The 20,433-nt window shown below is 43.6% G+C and overlaps 1 protein-coding gene across 1 annotated transcript in view; it reads left to right on the top strand.

The window, feature by feature from the left end:
- The window catches only part of LOC122553785 (dedicator of cytokinesis protein 2-like), a 1,227,980-nt gene that overhangs the window by 1,084,710 nt on the left and 122,837 nt on the right, over positions 1–20,433 (top strand). The window contains exon 38 of the mRNA XM_043698147.1: positions 17,121–17,234. Coding sequence (XP_043554082.1) covers positions 17,121–17,234 — 114 coding nt within the window. The remainder of the gene's footprint in view (positions 1–17,120; positions 17,235–20,433) is intronic.

A 20,433-nucleotide genomic window follows, 5' to 3' on the forward strand; every position in this document is an offset into this window, starting at 1 on the left:
TTTCCTGCTCCTCGGATGCTGCCTGACCTGCTGTGTTTTTCCAGCACCACTCTAATCTAGACTCATTCCAGTCACCTGCTGTCTTTTAAGATTAAATTTACTGACCCTACACTAAATATTTCTACATTTACCCTTTTGCCTAATAAGAAACCATCTATTCAACTAATAAGGCTGAAACTCAATTGTTTTCACAATTCAATGAACTTGTCTGAACGCCTAGGTTTGTAGCAAGACATAGTCTCATTCTTATTTTAACTTGTCATTGTTGTTGTGGGATCATACTTTCCTTTTCAATTCTTGCGACAAATTTCAGGCTGCCTGTTCCCAGACATCACTTATCAGACTGTCTCTTACAGATGTCTACAGCTATGGTTTGTACAGAACTCCCTGTATATTAATTTGGAAGATTCCTTGTTCAAAATAGACCTTGTTACCTTGGATTTATCTCATTCTCAAAGCTATCATTGTGATAACTTATGATCCCATTTTAATGCTGGACAGGCAAGCTAATTTTGTTAATGCAGCTAAATGTCTCCGTCATATTTATGCCAACGGGCAGCCGTGTTGTGGCACCTCTGACCATGGGCTACCCCAATGGCCCTGAGAAATTGGTGATGGAACTTGGTGTGGGGACGTGAGCCATGCATAGGTCAGGCCCAAGATTCAGTCATTCTTCCCTACAGGACAGCGGAGATAATGTTATTATGGTGGTGGTGTCCCAAGACTAGAATTCCAGACAGCTAGGCTAGTTCCTTGGGGGCACGGGTTCAAATCTCACCAACGCAACTGCTGGAATTTAACTTCACTTAACACTGGAGGATATCAAGTTGGTTCCCAGTCAAGGCAATCTGGGCAACTCTCATAAATTGTTGCAAAAAAGCCATTCAGTTTGCTAACATCCTTTAGGAAATTGACCATCCTTGCTTGTTCTGGCCAACATGTGACTCTAGACTCCAGCAATATGGCTTACTCTTAGTTGCCCCCAGAAATGATCTCACGAACTGCACAGTTCAGGGGCAATTACGAATGGGGGCAAAGGCTGACCTAACCAGCACCTGGCTCCCAGGAAAGAATGGAAGAGCTTAATGAGCCAATTGGATTTTTGCAACAATCTGATAGCCACATGCGAAAATAAATTTGAAAATAAATTTTAAACCATGGTCATGACTAAGTAGAGCCAGAAGAGGCCATTCAGCCTATCCAGCCTGCTGCAGCGATCAGCATGGTCATGGCTGATCCCCCATCTCAATCCCAAATTCCTGCTTTCCTTATGTCCTGTGTCACTTTTCATGTCTAGATCAATATAAGATCATCAAGAAATCAAATAGGAAATTCAGAAGCTCAAATAAATACCATACTCAAAGAGTAGTATAAATGCTACAACAGAGATGAGTGATGTTAAACAGATTTGGTGCAACTCATGGGAGAGTAGATACGTGCATGAAACAGAAGGTTATGATAATAGACGAGGATGAGTAAAGGTGGGAGGCAGCTCAAGTAACCCAACATGAATAAGTTGGGCTGTTTCTGTGCTGGGCATTCTATGCAAATTAAGATTGGCAAGCAGCCACAATTGGATTAGAAATTTGTCTCTTTGTATTACTAAGACAGTCACATGATCATATTTCTAATTTAGGAACAAGAAGTAGGGAGTGTTTACACAGAATGTGTGGTACAGGAATGGGCCATTCATCCCAGCTAGCCTTTATATTTATATCACAGAATCACAGAGATGTGACGGTATGGAAGGAGGCCATTCATCCATCATGTCTGCGGTAGCACGCCAAATAAGCAGCACGTCTTAGTGCCACTTTCCTGCCTTTTCCCCATATGTCGGTTTTTCCGGCTTGTTGGTTCCACTTAGATAATAATCCAATTCACTCTTGAATCCTTGCATTGAACCTTGCAGCCTTTAAAAGCATTTCCAGGCATTCCGTTCCAGACTCATCATGCAAAAACATTTTCTCACATCCTTTTTGCTTCTTTTCCAAATCATTTTAATTGAGCGTGGATTGTTGTTGATGCTTCCACAAGCAGGAATGGTTTCACCATATCAACTCTACCCTACCCTCTCGTGCTTTTGAAAACTTTCACCAGATCCTGTCATTGCCTACTTTTCTCCAATAGTTCCCAACAATCCCAACCTCTCCGATCTGTCCTTGGCACTAAGTTCCTCATCCCTGGAACTATTCCTTTGTAAATGGCTTCCCTTCTCTCTCTAATACATTCACATTCTTCCTATAATGTCGCAGGCAGAACTATACAAAAGACTCAATCTGAAATCTATCAAGTGTCTTGTACAATCACTCCTTGCTGTTGTACTCTATGTCCCTACTGATAGGAGCAAGGATTTTATTTTATTCACACTTGTGACATGGACACTTTGGCTGGCCAGCATTTATTTGCTCATCCTAACTTGCCCTTGAGACGTTGATGGTGAGCTGTCTTCTCGAACAACTTCAGTCCATGTGCTGTGAGTTGACCCACAATGCCTTTTAGATTAGATTAGATTACTTACAGTGTGGAAACAGGCTCTTCGGCCCAACAAGCCCACACCGACCCTCCGAAGAGCAACCCACCCAGACCCATTCCGCTACATTTACCCCTTCACCGAACACTACGGGCAATTTAGCATGACCAATTCACCTAACCTGCACATTTTTGGATTGTGGGAGGAAACCGGAACACCTGGAGGAAACCCACTCAGACGCGGGAGAATGTGCAAACTCCACACAGACAGTCGCCTGAGGCGGTAATTGAACCTGGGTCTCTGGCGTTGTGAGGCAGCACTGCTAACCACTGTTCCACTGTGCCGCCCATTAGGGAGGGAATTCTAGGATTTTGGACCAATGACAATGAAGGCACAGTGATGTATTTCCAAGTCAGGATGGTGAATAGTTTGCAGGGAACATGGATGTTCCCATATATCTGCTGCCCTTGTCTTTCTAGATGGAAGTTGTCATGGATTTGGAAGGTGTTGTCCAAGGATCTTTGATAAATGTCTGCAATGCATCTTGTTGACAGTATACACTGCTGTGACTGAGCGTCAGTGGTGGAGGCAGTGTATGCTTTTGGATGTGATGCCAATCAAGTGAGCTGCTTTGTCCTGGATGGTGTCAAGATTCTTCAGTGTTGTTGGGGCTGCACCCATCCAGGCAAATGGAGAGTATTCCATCACACTCCCGACTTCTGCCTTGTAGATGGTGGAAAGGCCTTGGGGAGTCAGAACATGAGTTACTCGCTGTAATATTCCTAGCTTTAGACTTGCTCTTGCAGCCATTGTGTTTGTGTGGTGTATCCAGTTGAGTTTTAGGTCAATGATAACCCCCAGAATATTGATAGTGGAGGATTTGGTGATGATAACACCATTGAATGCCAAGGGGGTTGGTGGGGAGGGGGATTAGATTGTGTCTTATTGGAGATTGTCATAGCCTGGCATTTGTGTGGCATGAATGATACTTGCCACTTGTCAGCCCAAGCCTGGACATTGTCCAGATCGTGTTGCATTGGGCAATTTTCCACATTGATGAGTAGATGCCAATGTTGCAACTGTACTGGAAGAGCTTGGCAAGAGGAGTGGGAAGTTCTGGAGTACCATTGCTGGAATGTTGTCAGGGTCTACAGCTTCTACAGTATCTAGTGCCTTCAACATTCCTTGATATCATCTGGAGTGAATGAATGAGTTTGAAGGCTGGTATTCATGATGCTAAGCACTAATGGAGGAGGGCGACATGGATCATCCACTGTTGGCTGAAGATTGATGTGAATGCTTCAGAATTATCTTTGGCACTGATGTATTGGGCACTTCCATCACTGAGGTTAGGGATATTTGTACAGACTCCTCCTCCAGTGAGTTATTTAATTGTCCATCCTCATTCACGATTACAGAACTTAGATCCAAACCGTTGGTTGTAGAATCACTTAGTTCTGACTATCAGTTGCTACGTATGCTGTTTGACATGAAAGTAGTCCTGTTTGGTAGCATCACCACGCTGACACTTCATGTTTAGGTATTAAACTTAGAATTAGGTTTATTGTCATGTGTACATATGTTACAATAGAACACAAGTCAAGCGAAAAGAATACAATATCAACAACATATGGTGCCATCTTGGGTCCAAAGTACCTAGGTACAATTTAGGTACAAAGTTAGGAAAGTAAGAAATAAAACTGAAAAAATAGACGTTACAATCTCTCCATGAGTGATTCCACATGGTCTGACCTGTTCCCAAACAGTAGCCATCTTCGTTCCAGGACTACTTGCCAATTCTGCTTTGCTGTGGCCCATTGGCATCTGCTGCAGGCCCAATGGCCATCTCCGCTTCACTCTGGGCTGCTGGCAGAAGAGGAAAAAGACAGAAGGGGAAAAAAAAAACATGAGAGAGGAAGAAAAATAAAGATAAGAGAAAGGATGGATGGAGCGGACGAGCTCCAGCTAGACTGTCCTACTCTCCCGCCATCTTGGATCACATGTTATACTTGGTGCTGCTCCGAGTATGCCCTCTTGTACTCTCCATTGTTTGATCCCCTGGCTTGATGGGAATGATTGATGCTAGGCCAAGAAGTTACAGATTGTGCTGGAGTACGGCTCTGCTGTTGTTGATGGCCCACAGCATTTCTTGAGTTGCTAGGTCTGTTTGAAATCTGTCCCATTTAGCATGGTGATAGTGCCACACATCACGATGGAGGGTATTCTCATTGTGAAGATGGGACTTTGTCTCCACAAGGACTGTGTAATGATCGCTCTTACTAATACTGTCATAGAGAGATGCATCTGCAGCAAGCAAATCGGTAATGAACAGGTCAAGTATGTTTTTCCCTCTTGCTGGTTCCCTCACCATCCACCACAGACTCAATCTAGCAGCTATGTCCTTGAGGACCTGACCAGCTCAATCAGTAGTGCTGTTATCTGGCGTCATCCTAGGTGCTAAAAGACAGCCCTGTCGACCCTGAGGGTTCTCCTTACTCACATTTGGAAGCTAATGCCAAAATTGGGAGAGCTGTCCTGCCACTATACTGGCCAATAAACTTCACAACTTATTTTCTCAGCAGGAATAAAACAGAGAGAGAAGAAAGCAACAGCCTGACATTGTCATCCTCATTGAATCATATCTGATAGAACACATTCCAGACACCCCTATCTCCATTCCCTGATTATGCCCTGTCCCACCGGCAGGACACACCCAGCAGAGGGGGCAATACAGTGGTATGTAGTCAGGCTGGGTGGTGGACATTTAAATTCCCCACCCAGAGTACATTTTACACCCTTGCCACCCTCTATGATTCGTTCAATTGTCGTTCAACACGGAGGAGCATTGATTTGTCAGCTGAGGGAGGACAGCACGTGGTAATCAGCAGGACAGTTGCTTCCTTTGAAACCTTGAGACTTTATGGAGTCTGTGTTCAGGGCTCTCAAGGCTCCCTCCTGACTGCATACCAGGAGGGAATATAGTGGCCAGTATAGTGGCAGGACAACTCTCCCAATTTTGGCATTAGCCCCCAAATATGAGTAAGGAGAACCCTCAGGGTCGACAGGGCTGTCTTCTAGCACCTAGGATGACGCCAGATAATTCATCCAGTTTCATTTTGTTGTACCGATTGATATAACTCAGACGATACTGTTTGCTTTACTTACTGATCTCTCTACCCATCCGACCGCTCAATAATCTATACACCCACATCCCCCGCTCTTGCACTCTTTCTAGGAATTGTCTCCCCCCTCCCCAGTTGATATTACCTTTCAATGTTCTTCTAAGCAAAAATGCACCACCTCATAGATCTTTGCATTGAACCTCATTAACCCCAGTCCACCAACTTGTCAAATAAAAACCGAAAGAACGGCAGTGCTGTAAATCAGAAAAAAAAACAGATATTGCTGGAAAAGCTCAGCAGTTCTGGCAGCATCTGTGGAGAGAAGTTCTGAGGAAGGGTCACCAGACCTGAAACATTCACTCTAATTTCTCTCTGCAGATGCTGCCAAACCTGCTGAGCCTTTCCAGCACCAACCTGCCAGTGTCCTTTTGGAGTTCAGCACTGTCTGCCTCACAGTCAACAATCCTTTCAGGTTTTGAATCATCTACAAAGTTTGAAATTTTCTCCTGCACACTGAGATCCAGATCATTAATATATAATCAGGAAAAAGAGGGGAATGTTTTGCCCTGAGTGAAATAAGGAAGGGTGCAGAAGAGTCAAAGAAGGGATTTATAGCACACCTTTCAACACACTCCTAAGCATTTTCTCGACAGTGTACTCAAGTTTCTCATCCTACATCCCATTTCTGCACTCTCTCTCCAATACGCTCATATTATCTCAAGACCAGTATACTCCACAACTTATTTTCTCGCAGGAATAAAACAGAGAGAGAAGAAAGTTGAGAGGAGTGAGGAGGTCCGTAGGAAAAAACTGACCTGTCAAATCAATGCTGAGTCAACAAGTTTGTGCAATCTTAACCTTTCACCTCCCCATCCCCTGCCTCTTCATACAGAGTTTGCTTTTGACATTATATTTATGCTTTGATCGAAGAAATGAGTTGAACTAATCGTTGCTTCTTGCACATGTCAGTCACACTGAGAGCTCAGGTTTGACCTTTTCAGTTCTAATTTGCTTTTCACGCTTCAGACTGTCAGCTCAGCTTAATGCACATCAGTGTACTGATGCGGGGACTAAGCAAAGGCAAAGAAATCTCCACATTGTCATTCAATAAACAAAATCAAAAAAGGGAGAAAAAGTAACACAGAATGCAGTGACAATGAGGTATTTCCTGCTGGAATGTGCAAACACTTAGAATCCCTCCAGCGTGGAAACAGGACCTTCAGCCCAACAAGTCCACACCGACCCTCCAAACAATAACCGGCCCAGACCCTTTCCCTTACATTGTATTTACCCGTGACTGATGCACATAACCTACACATTCCTGAACACTACGGGCAATTTACCATGGCCAATTCAGCTAACCTGCGCATCTTTGGATTGTGGGAGGAAACTGGAGCACCCGGAGGAAACCCACGCAGACACGGGGAGAACAAGCAAACTCCACACAGACATTTGCCCAAGGTTGGAATCCAACCCAGGTGCCCGGCGCTGTGAGGCAGCAGTGCTAACCATTGTGCCACCCTCTATCAATTTGTATTAGTGTTGGGTAGAATGTAACTATGCAGAGTGAGGCCAATCAGCCCATCAAATCCCTGCTAGTCTCTGCAACTGCTTTTCAGCTCAACTCATTCTCATCTGCCCTTGGACCAGTAAAACTTTTCAGATAGCATAACATAAGCAAAACTAGGCAGAGAAAAATCTGCAGTTGTGACTACATTAATCACTAAAAGAAGCAATGCATATTAATATTTCTTTTAAACCCAATGTGCCTCACTTCAAGAGAGGTAGATTCAAAGAGCAGAGAAATTATGTTAAACTTGTATAAATCTTATAATCCTATCTTCAAGTTTCCTGGGGAGCCCATCATGTTATCATGATGTCACTGTCACATGGCATTCAAATTCCACCATGGCAGCTTGTGGAGTTTAAACTTAATTCCTAAATCTGGAACTGACTGCTAGTCTCAGTAGAATCATTGATTGTTAGAATAGCCCATCTGGTTAACAGGTGTTCTTTAAGGAAGAAAATCTACCACCCTTATTTGGTCTGTCCAACATGTGACTCCTGATCTACAACACTGTGATTCTCAACACCCCTCTGAAGTAACCGAGTAAGTCTCTCAGTTCTCGGGTATTTATCGCTGGGTAGGACTTGTTAAACTTATCATGGACAGAGCAGTTCAAGCGGGCCCAGGTGGAGAGTGAAAAAAACATTTAGTATGGATTTCTTTATTGGTCAGAGCATTGAGTACAGGAGTTGGGAGTTGAGAGTGGAGTGCTGGAAAAGCACAGCAGGGCAGGCAGCCTTTGAGAAACAGGAGATCTGCTCCTCGGATGCTGCCTGACCTGCTGTGCTTTTCCAGCACCCCACTCTTGACTCTAATCTGCAGCAAGCTAAAAACAATGACTGCAGATGCTGGAAACCAGATTCTGGATCAGTGGTGCTGGAAGAGCACAGCAATTCAGGCAGCATCCGAGGACAGGCAAAATCGACGTTTCGGGCAAAAGCCCTTCATCAGGAATAAAGGCAGGAAGCCTGAAGCGTGGAGAGGTAAGCTAGAGGAGGGTGGGGGTGGGAGAGAGTGGCATAGAGTAGAGAGAGGAGGAAAACTTCTTCAAGGCAGGCATCCTTGCAAGAGGATTCGCAGTAGGGTTAAAATCAACGAGGTAAAAACAATGACTGCAGATGCCGGAAACCAGATCCTGGATCAGTGGTGCTGGAAGAGCACAACAGGTGCGGGTGTCTCGGAGATGTTCCCTAAAGCGCTCTGTTAGGAGGCGCCCAGTCTCCCCAATGTGATCCGTTGCTCCCGATGCGGTCTCCTCTACATTGGGGAGACTGGGTGCCTCCTAGCAGAGCGCTTTAGGGAACATCTCCGAGACACCCGCACCAATTAACAAAATCGTCCCGTGGCTCAACATTTCAACTCCCCCTCCCACTCTGCCGAGGATATGGAGGTGCTGGGCCTCCTCCACCGCCGCTCCCTCACCACCAAATCGTCCAAGATTTAAAAGGAACCTAAGGGGTAACGTTCTCATGCAAAGTTGGTGTGTGTATGGAATGAGCTGCCAGAGGAAGTGGTGGAGGTTAGTACAATCATATTTAAAAGGCATCTGGATGGATATATGAATAGGAAGGGTTTAGAGAGATATCGGCCAAATGCTGGCAAATGAGACGAGATTACGTTTGGATATCTGGTCAGCATAAATGAGACCGAAGATTCTGCTTCCGTGCTGTACATCTCTATGAGTCTATGACTGCATGTCAATCCAACTTCTCAAATGGAGCAGAGTGATGGCTCAGTGGTTAGTACTGCTGCCTCACAGTGCTTGAGACCTGGGTTTGATTCCACCCTTGGGTGAATTCTTGTGTAGAGTTTGTATGTTGTGTGCATGGGTTTCCTCCTGCAGTCCAAAGATCTGCTTGTAAAGTGGATTGACCATGCTAAGCTGTTCATAGTGCGCAGGCTAGGTGGAAATGCAGAGTTATGAGATGTGGGTGTCAAATGGCATGATGGATTTTGTTGTATTATAGTCAATGATTCCCAGGGGTTCCTTCACCTGAAGCTCCCTAATCACGTCTACCTTATGACACAATACCAAATCCAGAGTTGCCTGTTCCCTAGTGGGCTCTACCTCAAAGTGCTCTTAAAGTCCATCTCATAGATGTAGTGGCTATAACATTCAACATTCAGCCAAGTGGACCTCAAAGAATATGAGTTTATGTGGTGGCTACTACTCTTGTCCAATCAGGGAGCCCTTGTTGACAAATTTAGACAGGAGTGTCAGACATCCTATTCACTCTGTGAGCTGACTCTGAGGGAGCTGGGTCAGTATCAAAGGCTCTCCATGTGTAAAATAAAGGGTGACTTGGTGATGAGATACTGACCTCTGTGGAGTTATTTCAGTAGACATTCTATGAATTCCTTTTCTTGAGATCGCTGCCATCTTGATTTTTCCAGTCCACCTGGATATTGAAGCCCCTCATGGTTATTGGAGTAGTGTCTCTGTTACAGGTCTTTTCTATCTCCTGATTTATTTTCTTCCTTACATCCTGACTACTGCTCCCATCTCCTATTATATACATCTCCCATCAGGGTCATTTCTACTTTATAGTTCCTTAACTCTACCCACTCAAATTCTATACTCTCCAACCCTATATTACTTCTTGCTACTGATTTGATTTGATTTCAGACGAAGGAAACACTACCCTCTCTGCCCTCTTCCTGTCCTTTCAATAGGACTTGTATCCTTGGATATTTAGTTTCTTGCCCTGGTATCCTTGCAGCCATGTCTCTGTGATACCCACAACATTGTACCTGCCAATTTCAACCTGTGATACAAGCTCATTTACCTTGCTTCGTATAGTGTATGCATTTAAGTACAATACCCTTTGTTGACTGTGCTCCCCCCAACCCTTTCTCATAATTGTCCCCCTATCTGCTGTGCCTGAAGTTAGATTCCTGACCCTTTACATGGTGTATCCTATTAATAGATCTAGCAGCTGGGAGTGGTGTGGGGTGGGGGTGAAGTTTCAGTGATGGCAATGCAATGCAAGGTGGTTAGATTCTCTCTTGTTGGTGATTGTCATTGAGTGACACTTGTCGTGAATGCTACTTGTCTGGCTCAATAGCCTTTTTGTTTGCATGAGGTCCATTCATGCATTTGTATCTGGAATGGCATTGGTAATATAGTTATAATCAAGAGGCAAATGTCCTGAGTGCATATAAACAAATCCTATAACAGCAGCTTGTAGAGTTTTATTTCAAAAGGCAGTTCAGCACCACATGCTCAAGGGGATTTAGGAATGTACAAAAGTTGCTGGCCCTACCGCATCTCTAAATAAGATTTTAAAACTCTGGAATTAAAAAGAAACTAACCTCAGTAATAGTGACTATCACAAACTATCCTCTTTCAGTATAAAACCCCATCCTGCTCACTTACAATTCTTCAGTGATGGAAACCTGCCATCCACAGCAATGTGATTGACTCCAGCGCGCCTTTTAGTTCAAGGACAATCAGGAAAAGACACCAAATGGCGGCCTTGCCAGGTACACCTGCATCTTGGGAAAGAATACTTTCTGGGAAGAAAAACATTCAGTTGTATTTGTTTGAGACTTCACGGAGTCTGCTGTCAATGATGAGCCCTCCCACGCCTACTGCCTCCTGGTTGTACTACACCTAATGTTTTTCTTGGAAACATATAACATTTTGGCCTCATCACTTCCTGTGGCAGGCCCACCACTCTCTGGGTGAAGACATTTCTCCTCATCTCAGCCTACCTTGTGACCTCAGACTGTAACCCCTGTTTCTGGACTCTTCAGTCCTTGGGAACATCATTCCTGCATTTACTCTGTCTAGCCCTGTTGGAATTTTATAGCTTTCTATGAGAATTATTTCTAAACTCCAGTGAATATCTCTTCATGCGACCTAGAAATCAATCTTGTAAACCATTGTTGCACTCTCTTTCTATAGTCAGAACATTCTTCCTCAGATAAGGAGACCAAAACTCACACACTACTCCAGGTCTGATCTCACCAAGACCTTGTACAATTGCAGCAAGGCACCCCTGCTCCTCTACTTGAATCTTCTCACTATGAGGGTCAACACACCATGTTCCTTCATTATGCCTTTGACGTCATAAGGTCACAGAGTCATACAGTATGGAAACAGACCTCTGACCCAACTAGTCTATAGCGTCCAAATTTCCTAAATTGAACTTCCATTTGCTTGCATTTGACTCATAACCCTAAGACCATAAGATCATAGGAGCAGAAATTAGGCTATTTGGCCCATTGAGTCTGGTCCATCATTCAATCATGGCTGATAGGTTTTTCAATCCCAATTTCCCGCTGTCTCCTCATAACCTTTGATCCCCTTGATAATCAAGAACTTATCTATCTCTGTTTTGAATATACTCAATGACCTGTCCTCCACAGCCCTCCGTTGTAATGAATTCCACAGATTCACCACTCTCTGGCTAAAGAAGTTTCTCCTCATCTCCATTCTAAAGGGTCTTCACTTTACTGTAAGGTTGTACCCTCAGGTCCTCGTCTCGCCTGCCAATGGAAACATCTCCCCAACATCAACTCTGTCCAAGCCCCATTCAGTATTCCAACCCTCTAAACCTTTCCTATTCATGTCCCTGTCCAAATGTCTTTGAAACGCTGGAATTATATCCATCTCTACCACTTCCACCAGCAGCCCATTTCATATATCCACGTGGCTAATTCAGAATCCCAGCACCCACAGTGTCTTCTCCTCCTTATGTTCTGCCACAACTGAGGTTTGACACAACTGAGAGGTTTGCTCAGACCTATCAGAGGGCAGGTAACAATGAGCCACCCTATATGATTGAAGCCATAATCTTCTGGTAATTAACTTTGAAGTCATGGTTGCTGTAGTACCTCACAGTCAAACTATTGTTCTGTTTGTTGTACCCCTCTCAAACACCATGCATTCAAGCAGCCCTCGATTGTCTGTGAGCTGTTCAAAGGGAATAGAATTAATGAGGCAAACAAAATACAAAATCTTTTCAACTCACTTCAGATATTTCATCAAAGTTCCTCAGAGCTCCGTTGAATATCAATAAATTGGATTACAGGTGAATATTAGGGGAAAACATAACTCAACAACCTTGAACATTTACCATCAAAATTTAAATTTAATTTCCCTCAGGATCTGTGGTAAAGTAAAAACTAATTTAAAAGTGTTGCTTTGAGAAATAATGTTTTAGGGGGTCAGATTGCTTGGGAACTATTTGTAATTAAATAAATGTATTTGGTCTAATTGATATCTGATTTCGCTCAGCATTAATGCATCCAACTTTTTTTTTAAAGGTGAAAATATGGATGCACTTCTCAATTTTTCCCAACTTCAGCCATCAATTAATAATTGGAATTAAATGTCTTGTATAAATAGTACTGAAAGAACAAGTGACGGAAGACACATATGAACCAAGGAGCTAGGGCAGGGGTGTGGGGTAGTGGCCTAGCACTATTATTGCTGGACTGTTAGTTCAGAGAGACTGGCGTAATGCTTTGGGGACCTGGGTTTAGAATCCTGTGATGGCAGATAGCGGAATTTGAATTCAATTTATTTAAAAAGCTGGAATTGAATCCAATGATGGCCATGAATCAATTGTTGGGGGCAAAATCTATCTGGTTCACGCGTGTCCTTTTGGGAAGAAAACTGCCATCTTCACCTGGTCTAGCCGACATGTGACTCCAGACCCACTGCAATGTGGTTGACTCTTAACTTGCCCTCTGGGCAATTAAGGATGGTAATAAATGCTCACATAGCCGGTGATGCCCTCACCTTTTGGATGAATATTTAAATAGAACCAGGAGTAGGTCATTTGGTCCATCATGCCTGGTGTGCCACTGGAATAGGTCACCCCTATGTTTCTACCTTGACGTCATTGTCCTGCACTGTTCCCATATCCCTTAATATTTTTAATTATCTAGAAATCTATTGGTCTCTGTCTTGAATAAAAATGACTCAGCCTCCATCATCCTCTGAGGTAGAGATTTCTGAAGATTTACTACCCTTCAAGTAAAGAAGTCCATCTGCAACTCAATTCCAACTGGTCTACCGCTCACTCTGAAATTGTGTCCCCTAGATTAGATTCCCTACAGTGTGGAAACTGGCCCTTCGACCCAACCAGTCCACACCAGCCCTCCGAAGAGTAACCCAACCAGATCCATTTCCCTCTGACTAATGCACCTAACACTATGAGCAATTTAGCACGGCCAATCCACCTGACCTGCACATCTTTGGACTGTGGGAGGAGAACAGAGCACCCGGAGGAAACCCACACAGACACAGGGAAAATGTGCATACTCAACACAGACAGTCACCCGAGGCTGGAACCAAACCTGCGACCTTGGTGCTGTGAGGCAGCAGTGCTAACCACTGAGCCACCATGCAACCCAAAAGGAAACTGTTGGAGTGAGAGCAACGATCACTCTGTCCCTGGGTGGTCTCCTACCACCGACCTTTCGGTTAACAGCCAAACGTGCTGACCAATGGTTCTGGAAACCTCAGGAAGGGGTAAATCTACTTCCTGCATCTACCCTGTTGAGCCCTGTAAGAATTTAGTGTGTTTCAATGAGATCATCCCTCGTTCTTCTACTCTCAAAAATACAACTTCCGCAATCCCCCCTTCTCATGGGACAATCCAGCTATCCAAGGGTTCCTGATAAAGGGTCATGACCTGAAACATCAACTCCTTTGCTCCTCTGATGCTGTTTGACCTGCTGAGCTTATTCCAGCTCCATACTTTATCGATTCTGACTTCCCAGCATCTGTAGTCCACACTATCTCCAGTCAGGATGCACTCCTTCTATGGCATACATGCAAAAACCTTTGATAAGTCTGCACCTAATCCTATTTCTGGTTGGATAAGGTAGCAGTTAGGGGAGATGGTCACCCTGGCTGCCTGCCTCTCTTCCATGGTCTCATATGTGCCCAGATGGCTCTGGTTATTAAGAGTACACCTGTGAAGTGTCCAGTGGTCACCTCAATGACTGGTAGGTGTACTGGAGACAGTGAATAATATATTGATGTCACTCCACCTTTTAAGAAGGGAGAAAGAGAAAAGCCACAAAATTACAGACCATTTCACCTAATGTCTGTGGTGGAGAATTTGTCAGAGTCGAAAATCAGTAACCGAACTCCTTGAAATTTTCAATTATTCAGGGAGAGCCAGCATAATTCTTGACACCCCATTGACTTTTTGAAGAGGTGACTAAGGTAGTGGACAGGGAAATGTCTGTGGATGTTGTTTGTATGGAATTCCAGAAGGCATTTGATAAATTTCCACATAAGAGACTGGTAATGAAGGTTGAAGCCTATGGAATTGAGGGAACATTACCAATCTTTCTGGGTAATAGGTTGAGTGGTAGGGATAATGGGTAGCTGCACAAATTAGCAGGATGTGACCAGTGGTGTGTCGCAAGGTTCCGTGTTAGGCACTCAATTATTCACTTTATTTATTAATGATTTGCTTAATAGCATAAAAAGTCATATATTCAACATTGCTGATGACACCAAGTGAAGTAGTATTGCAGACAGTGTAGATAGAGTCATTGAGATGTACAGCATGGAAACAGACCCTTCAGCTCAACTCGTCCATGCCGACTAGATATTCCAACCTAATCTATTCCCATTTGCCAGCACTTGGCCCAAATCCCTCTAAACTCTTCCTATTCATATACCCATCCAGATGCCTTGTAAATGTTGCAATTGTACGAACCTCCACTACTTCCTCTGGCAGCTCATTCCACACATGCACCACCCTCTGTGTGAAAACATTGCCTCGGAGGCTTGTTTTAAAGTTTTCCCCTCTCATCCTAAACCTATGCCTTCTAGTTCTGAACTCCCCCACCCCAGAGAAAAGACCTTGTCTATTTCCCCTATCTATGCCCCTCATGATTTTATAAACCTCTATAAGGTCACCACTCAGCTTCCGACACTCCAGGGAAAACAGCCCCAGCCTGTTCAACCTCCCCCTATAGCTCAAACCCTCCAACCCTGGCAACATCCTTGTAAATCTTTTCTTGAACCCTTTCAAGTTTCATATAATTGAGGCATATAATTAAAAAGGGGTATTGATGATCTAATTAAAATTGGCAAAACTGTGGCAAATGGAGGATAATAAAAGTAAGTAGGTGGTTATCTATTTTTTGCACTGACAAGGACAGATCAAAGTAGTTTTTTGATGGTATGAAGTTAAATATAGTGGATGTCCAATGAGACTTGGATGTTCGCGAGTATAAATGTTTAAAATGTCATGAACAGCTGCAGAAAATAATCACAAAGGCTAATGGAACACTGGTCTTTATATCAAGAGGATTGAAATGTAAGGATGCAGATGTTTTGCTGCAGTTATACATGCTCCTGGTTAGACCTCACTTGGAGACTGTAAGCAGGTCTGAGCACCACACCTTAGGAAGGATATATTGGCTTTGGCGAGAGTGCCGGATAGGTTTACAAGAATAATACCTGGACTTCAGGGGTTAAGACATGAGGAGACATTATACAAATTAGACCTGACTTCTCTAGTATGTAGAGGGTTAAGGGGTGATCTGATCGAAGTCTTCAAGATATTAACAGGAAAAATCAGGGGAGATAAAGAGAAACTATTTGTACAGGTTGAGGATTCCAGAACTTGGGGGCACAGTCTGAGAATCAGTGCCAGACCGTTCAGGAGAGATGTTAGGAAGCACTTCTATTCACAGAGGGTGGTAGATGTTTGGAAGTCTCATCCACAAAGGGCAGTGAATTCTGGATCAGTTGTTAATTTTAATCCTGAGATAGTTACATTTTTTGTTAAGCAGAGGGTATTCAGGGAGACGGGCCAAAGGCAGGTATATGGAGTTTGGCTGGAGATAGCCGTGATCTGGTTGAATGGTGGAACAGGCTCAAGGGGCTGAATGGCTTGTTCCTATGGTCCTGTGGATGTTTCCTTTGGGTTGTCATTTAACCCCTTGTTAGCTGTACTCCCTGAAAGAAAGGAGATCAGTTCTGCTGATGAATGCCCCCTGCCTTTATTCTTTAATTCACAGTGCAGTACTTTCATTAAATTTGAAATAAGTGGACATTACTTTGTTGATATTTAATTAAAGCCCCTTTTGATTTGCTATCTCTGTCCATGCTAAGTTCGACAATTGTGTCTCAAGTTCGGGAACAGATGCCTTGGCCATCTGCAGTCCTTATGGAAGACAGGAAGGTCTGGAACATATTTGGCCAGGATGCTTGCTCTTCAGTGCAGTCCAGTGAAACCTGGCAACTTTGGTACTAACATTAGATCTGTCTGCACTCAACTTTCTCAGTTGCTTGTCTTGGCAAAGTTTACTTTGAGGGTGGAACATGTAACAACCCAAATGTTGTAACATCTTAATAGTCTCATGTTGATTACCTGAATGGCACTGAATGTAAATGTAATATAAGCCGAGCTTATACAACCTGCCTCCAAAGTGTAACCCTTTATTTCTTTCCCTTCTTTATGGGAGGTGGTCATCACTGACACAGCCAACAATTGTTACCCACCATTGGACTGAGTGGTTTACTTAGCCATTTCAGAGGGCCATTTGGAGTGAACCACATTGATGTGGGTTAGAAAGCACAGCACGCAATTTATGTTGCTTATTGCATTATCAGTCTGGCTGAATTGAGTTATTGAATTGAATTTAAATCCTACCTTGGGGTGTGAACCCATGTCCCCAAGACATTAGCTGGATCCATGGTTTACAAGTCCAGTGACAATGCCACTATGCTATCATATTCCTCTGCTATGCTCCTGGTAAAAATATGCTTTCTGCACCTCCAGGGCTAATTTATCTGTCTGGAGGTTCAGAATCTGAAGGTGCGTGTAACAATCGAGGTGGGATCTGCAATAAAAATGTGGAGAGACTTTGGATAGAGAGATGAATATGACAGACATTCCTGTTCAGTGATAAACTAGATGGAAACAGCGTTCAAGACTCTGTATTTAACAGTTTCTTCTTCTTTTGATTTTGTACCTAGTGGACCGATGATCAATTTGCCTTGCATATCCAGGATTTCCAGGGCTTTCAGACACAGCGGCAACTGAAAGAGAACTTGTACAACAAAATCATTGAATACTTTGACAAGGGCAAGGTAAGATCTGCTAACTCTCAGGGCCACTCTTAACCCTTTGTCCCTGGTACTAATTCTGGTCAGTCACTGATTCAGAGACAAAATAAATCTAGCATTTTTGTAGCACTTTCCACAACCTCAAGTCCTCTGGAAGAGTTCTTCAGCCGGTGAAGTTTTTTTATAAATGGCAGCCATCAATTTTGGTGTTGGAAATGCGGTGTTGGAAGTTTGCACATAGTAAGTTCTGATAAACAACAAGAAAAGCCAGTACATTATCTGTTTTTGTGGGGTAGATTGTGGAATACATATGTACCTGAACACCAGAAAAACCTCCTCTGCTCTGACTCACAGTAAACCAATGTGGTCAGGTTTCCTCTGATCTGTAATTTTTAAAAATGCCCTTTTTGATTTGACTCTGAACCTGAGAGGAGTTACTAGCAGAAAACAGTGCACAGTTCCTGCTGTATACAACAGCATTTATCCCCTATAAATAACAGACAACATAACCAGGACTTCTGGACATGAATTAAGTAGAAACATATGTTCAGAAGTCAAATAAAACGTCACTGAGAAATAATTGCATCATGCAGCAATGAGCAATGGCCAGAGGTAAGATAAGGGTTTTTCTTGAAGGAAATAGCATTAAAATGATCTTGCTGTAAAAGCTCCCTGTCCGAGCCATTAAATGGCTATATTTAGGCTTGCAATATCTTCTTGTAGGAGTCTGAAAATCCATAGCTAAACAAAGGTTCATGATGCATGTGCTCAATCAGAAAGACAGGAACAAAATATTTACTTTGTGGAAGTTTCAAACTGGTGAGTACAGAGAATACAAGGTAATTCACAGAATCACAGGCGTATTTCAGTATTGAAGGAGGCCATTCAACCCATTGTGTCTACACCAGTTCTTAATATTTCAGCATCATGTCAATAACAAGGACACCTACGCCAGATTCCTATTTACTGACTTCAGCTTCGTTTTCAACAATACAATTCCAATTAATCTCATTTCCAAACTCCAAGACCTTGGACTCTGCAACTGGATTCTCGACTTCCTGACCTGCAGACCGCGATCAGGGAGAATAGGTGACAACACCTCCTCCATGATAATCTTTAAAGCCAGTGCCCTGCAAGGCTGTGTATTCAGCCCCTTACTGTACTCCTTATACAGTCACGACTGTGTGGCTAAATCCTGCGGTAACTTCATTTACATGTTTGCCAATGGCACCACCGTCGTGGGTTGGATCTCAAACAACGACGAGACAGAGTACAGGAAGAAGACAGAAAGCATAGTGTAAAGAGAAAAGTATTTTTCTCAATGTCAGCAAGATGAAGGAGCTGGTCTTTGGGCTCAGGAAGCAGAGTGGAGACACATCCCTGTCTGTATCAATGGTGCTGAGGTGGAGGTGGTCAGAAGCTTCGCATTCCTGAGAGTAAATATCACCAACAATCTGTCCTGGTCCATTCAGGTCGATGCTACAATCAAGAAAGTTCACAAAAAGGCTGAGGAAATTCCATATGTCCACAATTACTCTTATCAAATTTTTATTGATGCACCACAGAAAGCATCCTATCCAGATTCATCACAGCTTGGTATGGCAACTGCTTTGCCCAAGATCAATTACAGAGTCGTGAACACAGCTCAGTCCATCACAAACACAAACCTTCCTTCTGTTGACACTTCCCACTGCCTCAGGAAAACAGCCAACCTCATCAAAGACCCCTCCCACCCCGGTGATACTCTCTTCCACCCTCTCCCATCAGGCAGAAGATACAGCATTTTGGAAACACTTACCAACAGATTTAAGAAAACTTCTTGCCTGTTGTTATCAGACTCATAAATGGATCTCTCATATATTAGAATTGATCTTTCTCTGCAGCTTCTCGGTAGCTGTAACACTATATTTTGCATTCTGTTCTATTACCCTGATGCACTTATGTAAGGTATGATTTGTCTGGTTGGAACACAATACAATACCTTTCACTGTATCTCGATGCATGACAATAATAAATCAAATCAAATCTCCTGCTTTTTCCTCATAGCCCTGCATTTTATTTCTGTTCAAGTCATCATCCAATGCCTCGATTCAATGTGTCCCCAACCATATTTCCAGACAGTGCATTCCATAACTTAGATACTTGCTGTGTGAAAAGGTTTCCTCTCAAAGTTTGTGAGAAGATTTGTAGCTCGGGTGCTCGTTGCTGTGGTTCTGTTCGCCGAGCTGGAAGTTTTTGTTGCAAACGTTTCGTCCCCTGACTACCATTATAGGGCAAGCGAAACAAAGAACAGCCAGGGAATTCCTAGAAGCATGGCACTCATCCACAAACTCCATCAACAAACACGTCGACCCGGACCCAATATACCGGCCACGACAGCGGACAGCTGAAACTGACAACCGGAAGCGGCAGGGACAGGCCACTATAAATGCCGGAGGAAACACCACAGAAGCGCTTCACAGGAGGCTCCCAAGCACTGAGGATGTCACCTAGACAGGGGACGAAACGTTTGCAACAAAAACTTCCAGCTCGGCGAACAGAACCACAGCAGGTTTCCTCTCACTTTGCATTTGCTTCCTTTGTAAAACAATTTAAAACAGTGCTGTCTGGCTCTTGATCCATTTATGAGTGGGAACACTTCCACCCCATCCACTCTGTCTGGTCTCCTCCTAACTTTGAAAACTTCTATCAAATCTTCTCATCGTCTTCTCATGTCCAAGGAAACCAGTCCCATCGTCTCCAATCTTTCCTCAAGACTGAAGTCTCATTCCTCTGATCATTCCGAGATAAACTTCTTCTCCCTAGGCTCTCTGCTTGGATGCAGGAGGCAGTAAGCAGACTGAGCAAGACTGGGAGTCAGTGGGTATCAGGGGGCAAACTCTCCGCTGGTTGGAGTCATACCTGGCATAAAGGAAGATGGTCGTGGCTGTTGGAGGTCAGTCACCTCGCTGCAGGAGTTCCTCAGATTAGTGGGTCCTACATTCCTTGGCCTTCATTCTTAGATGGAGCTTGGAAGCAAACCTTCTAGTTTAGAGGCAGAGACACTACCCATTGTGTCATATGAACTCCATTGACATCCTGGTGGGCAAACAGCATCGTGTACGATTGTGACAAAAGGTTAGCTCTCCTGCCACATTCTTACCAACCAGTTTGTACCCCTTGACACAGATTATGAAACTAGCCTACTCTGGTGTTTCTGCACTGTCATCCAATGGGGTAACCA

The sequence above is a fragment of the Chiloscyllium plagiosum genome, chromosome 1 (assembly GCF_004010195.1).
Source record: "Chiloscyllium plagiosum isolate BGI_BamShark_2017 chromosome 1, ASM401019v2, whole genome shotgun sequence".
NCBI classification, from domain to species: Eukaryota; Metazoa; Chordata; class Chondrichthyes; order Orectolobiformes; family Hemiscylliidae; genus Chiloscyllium; species Chiloscyllium plagiosum.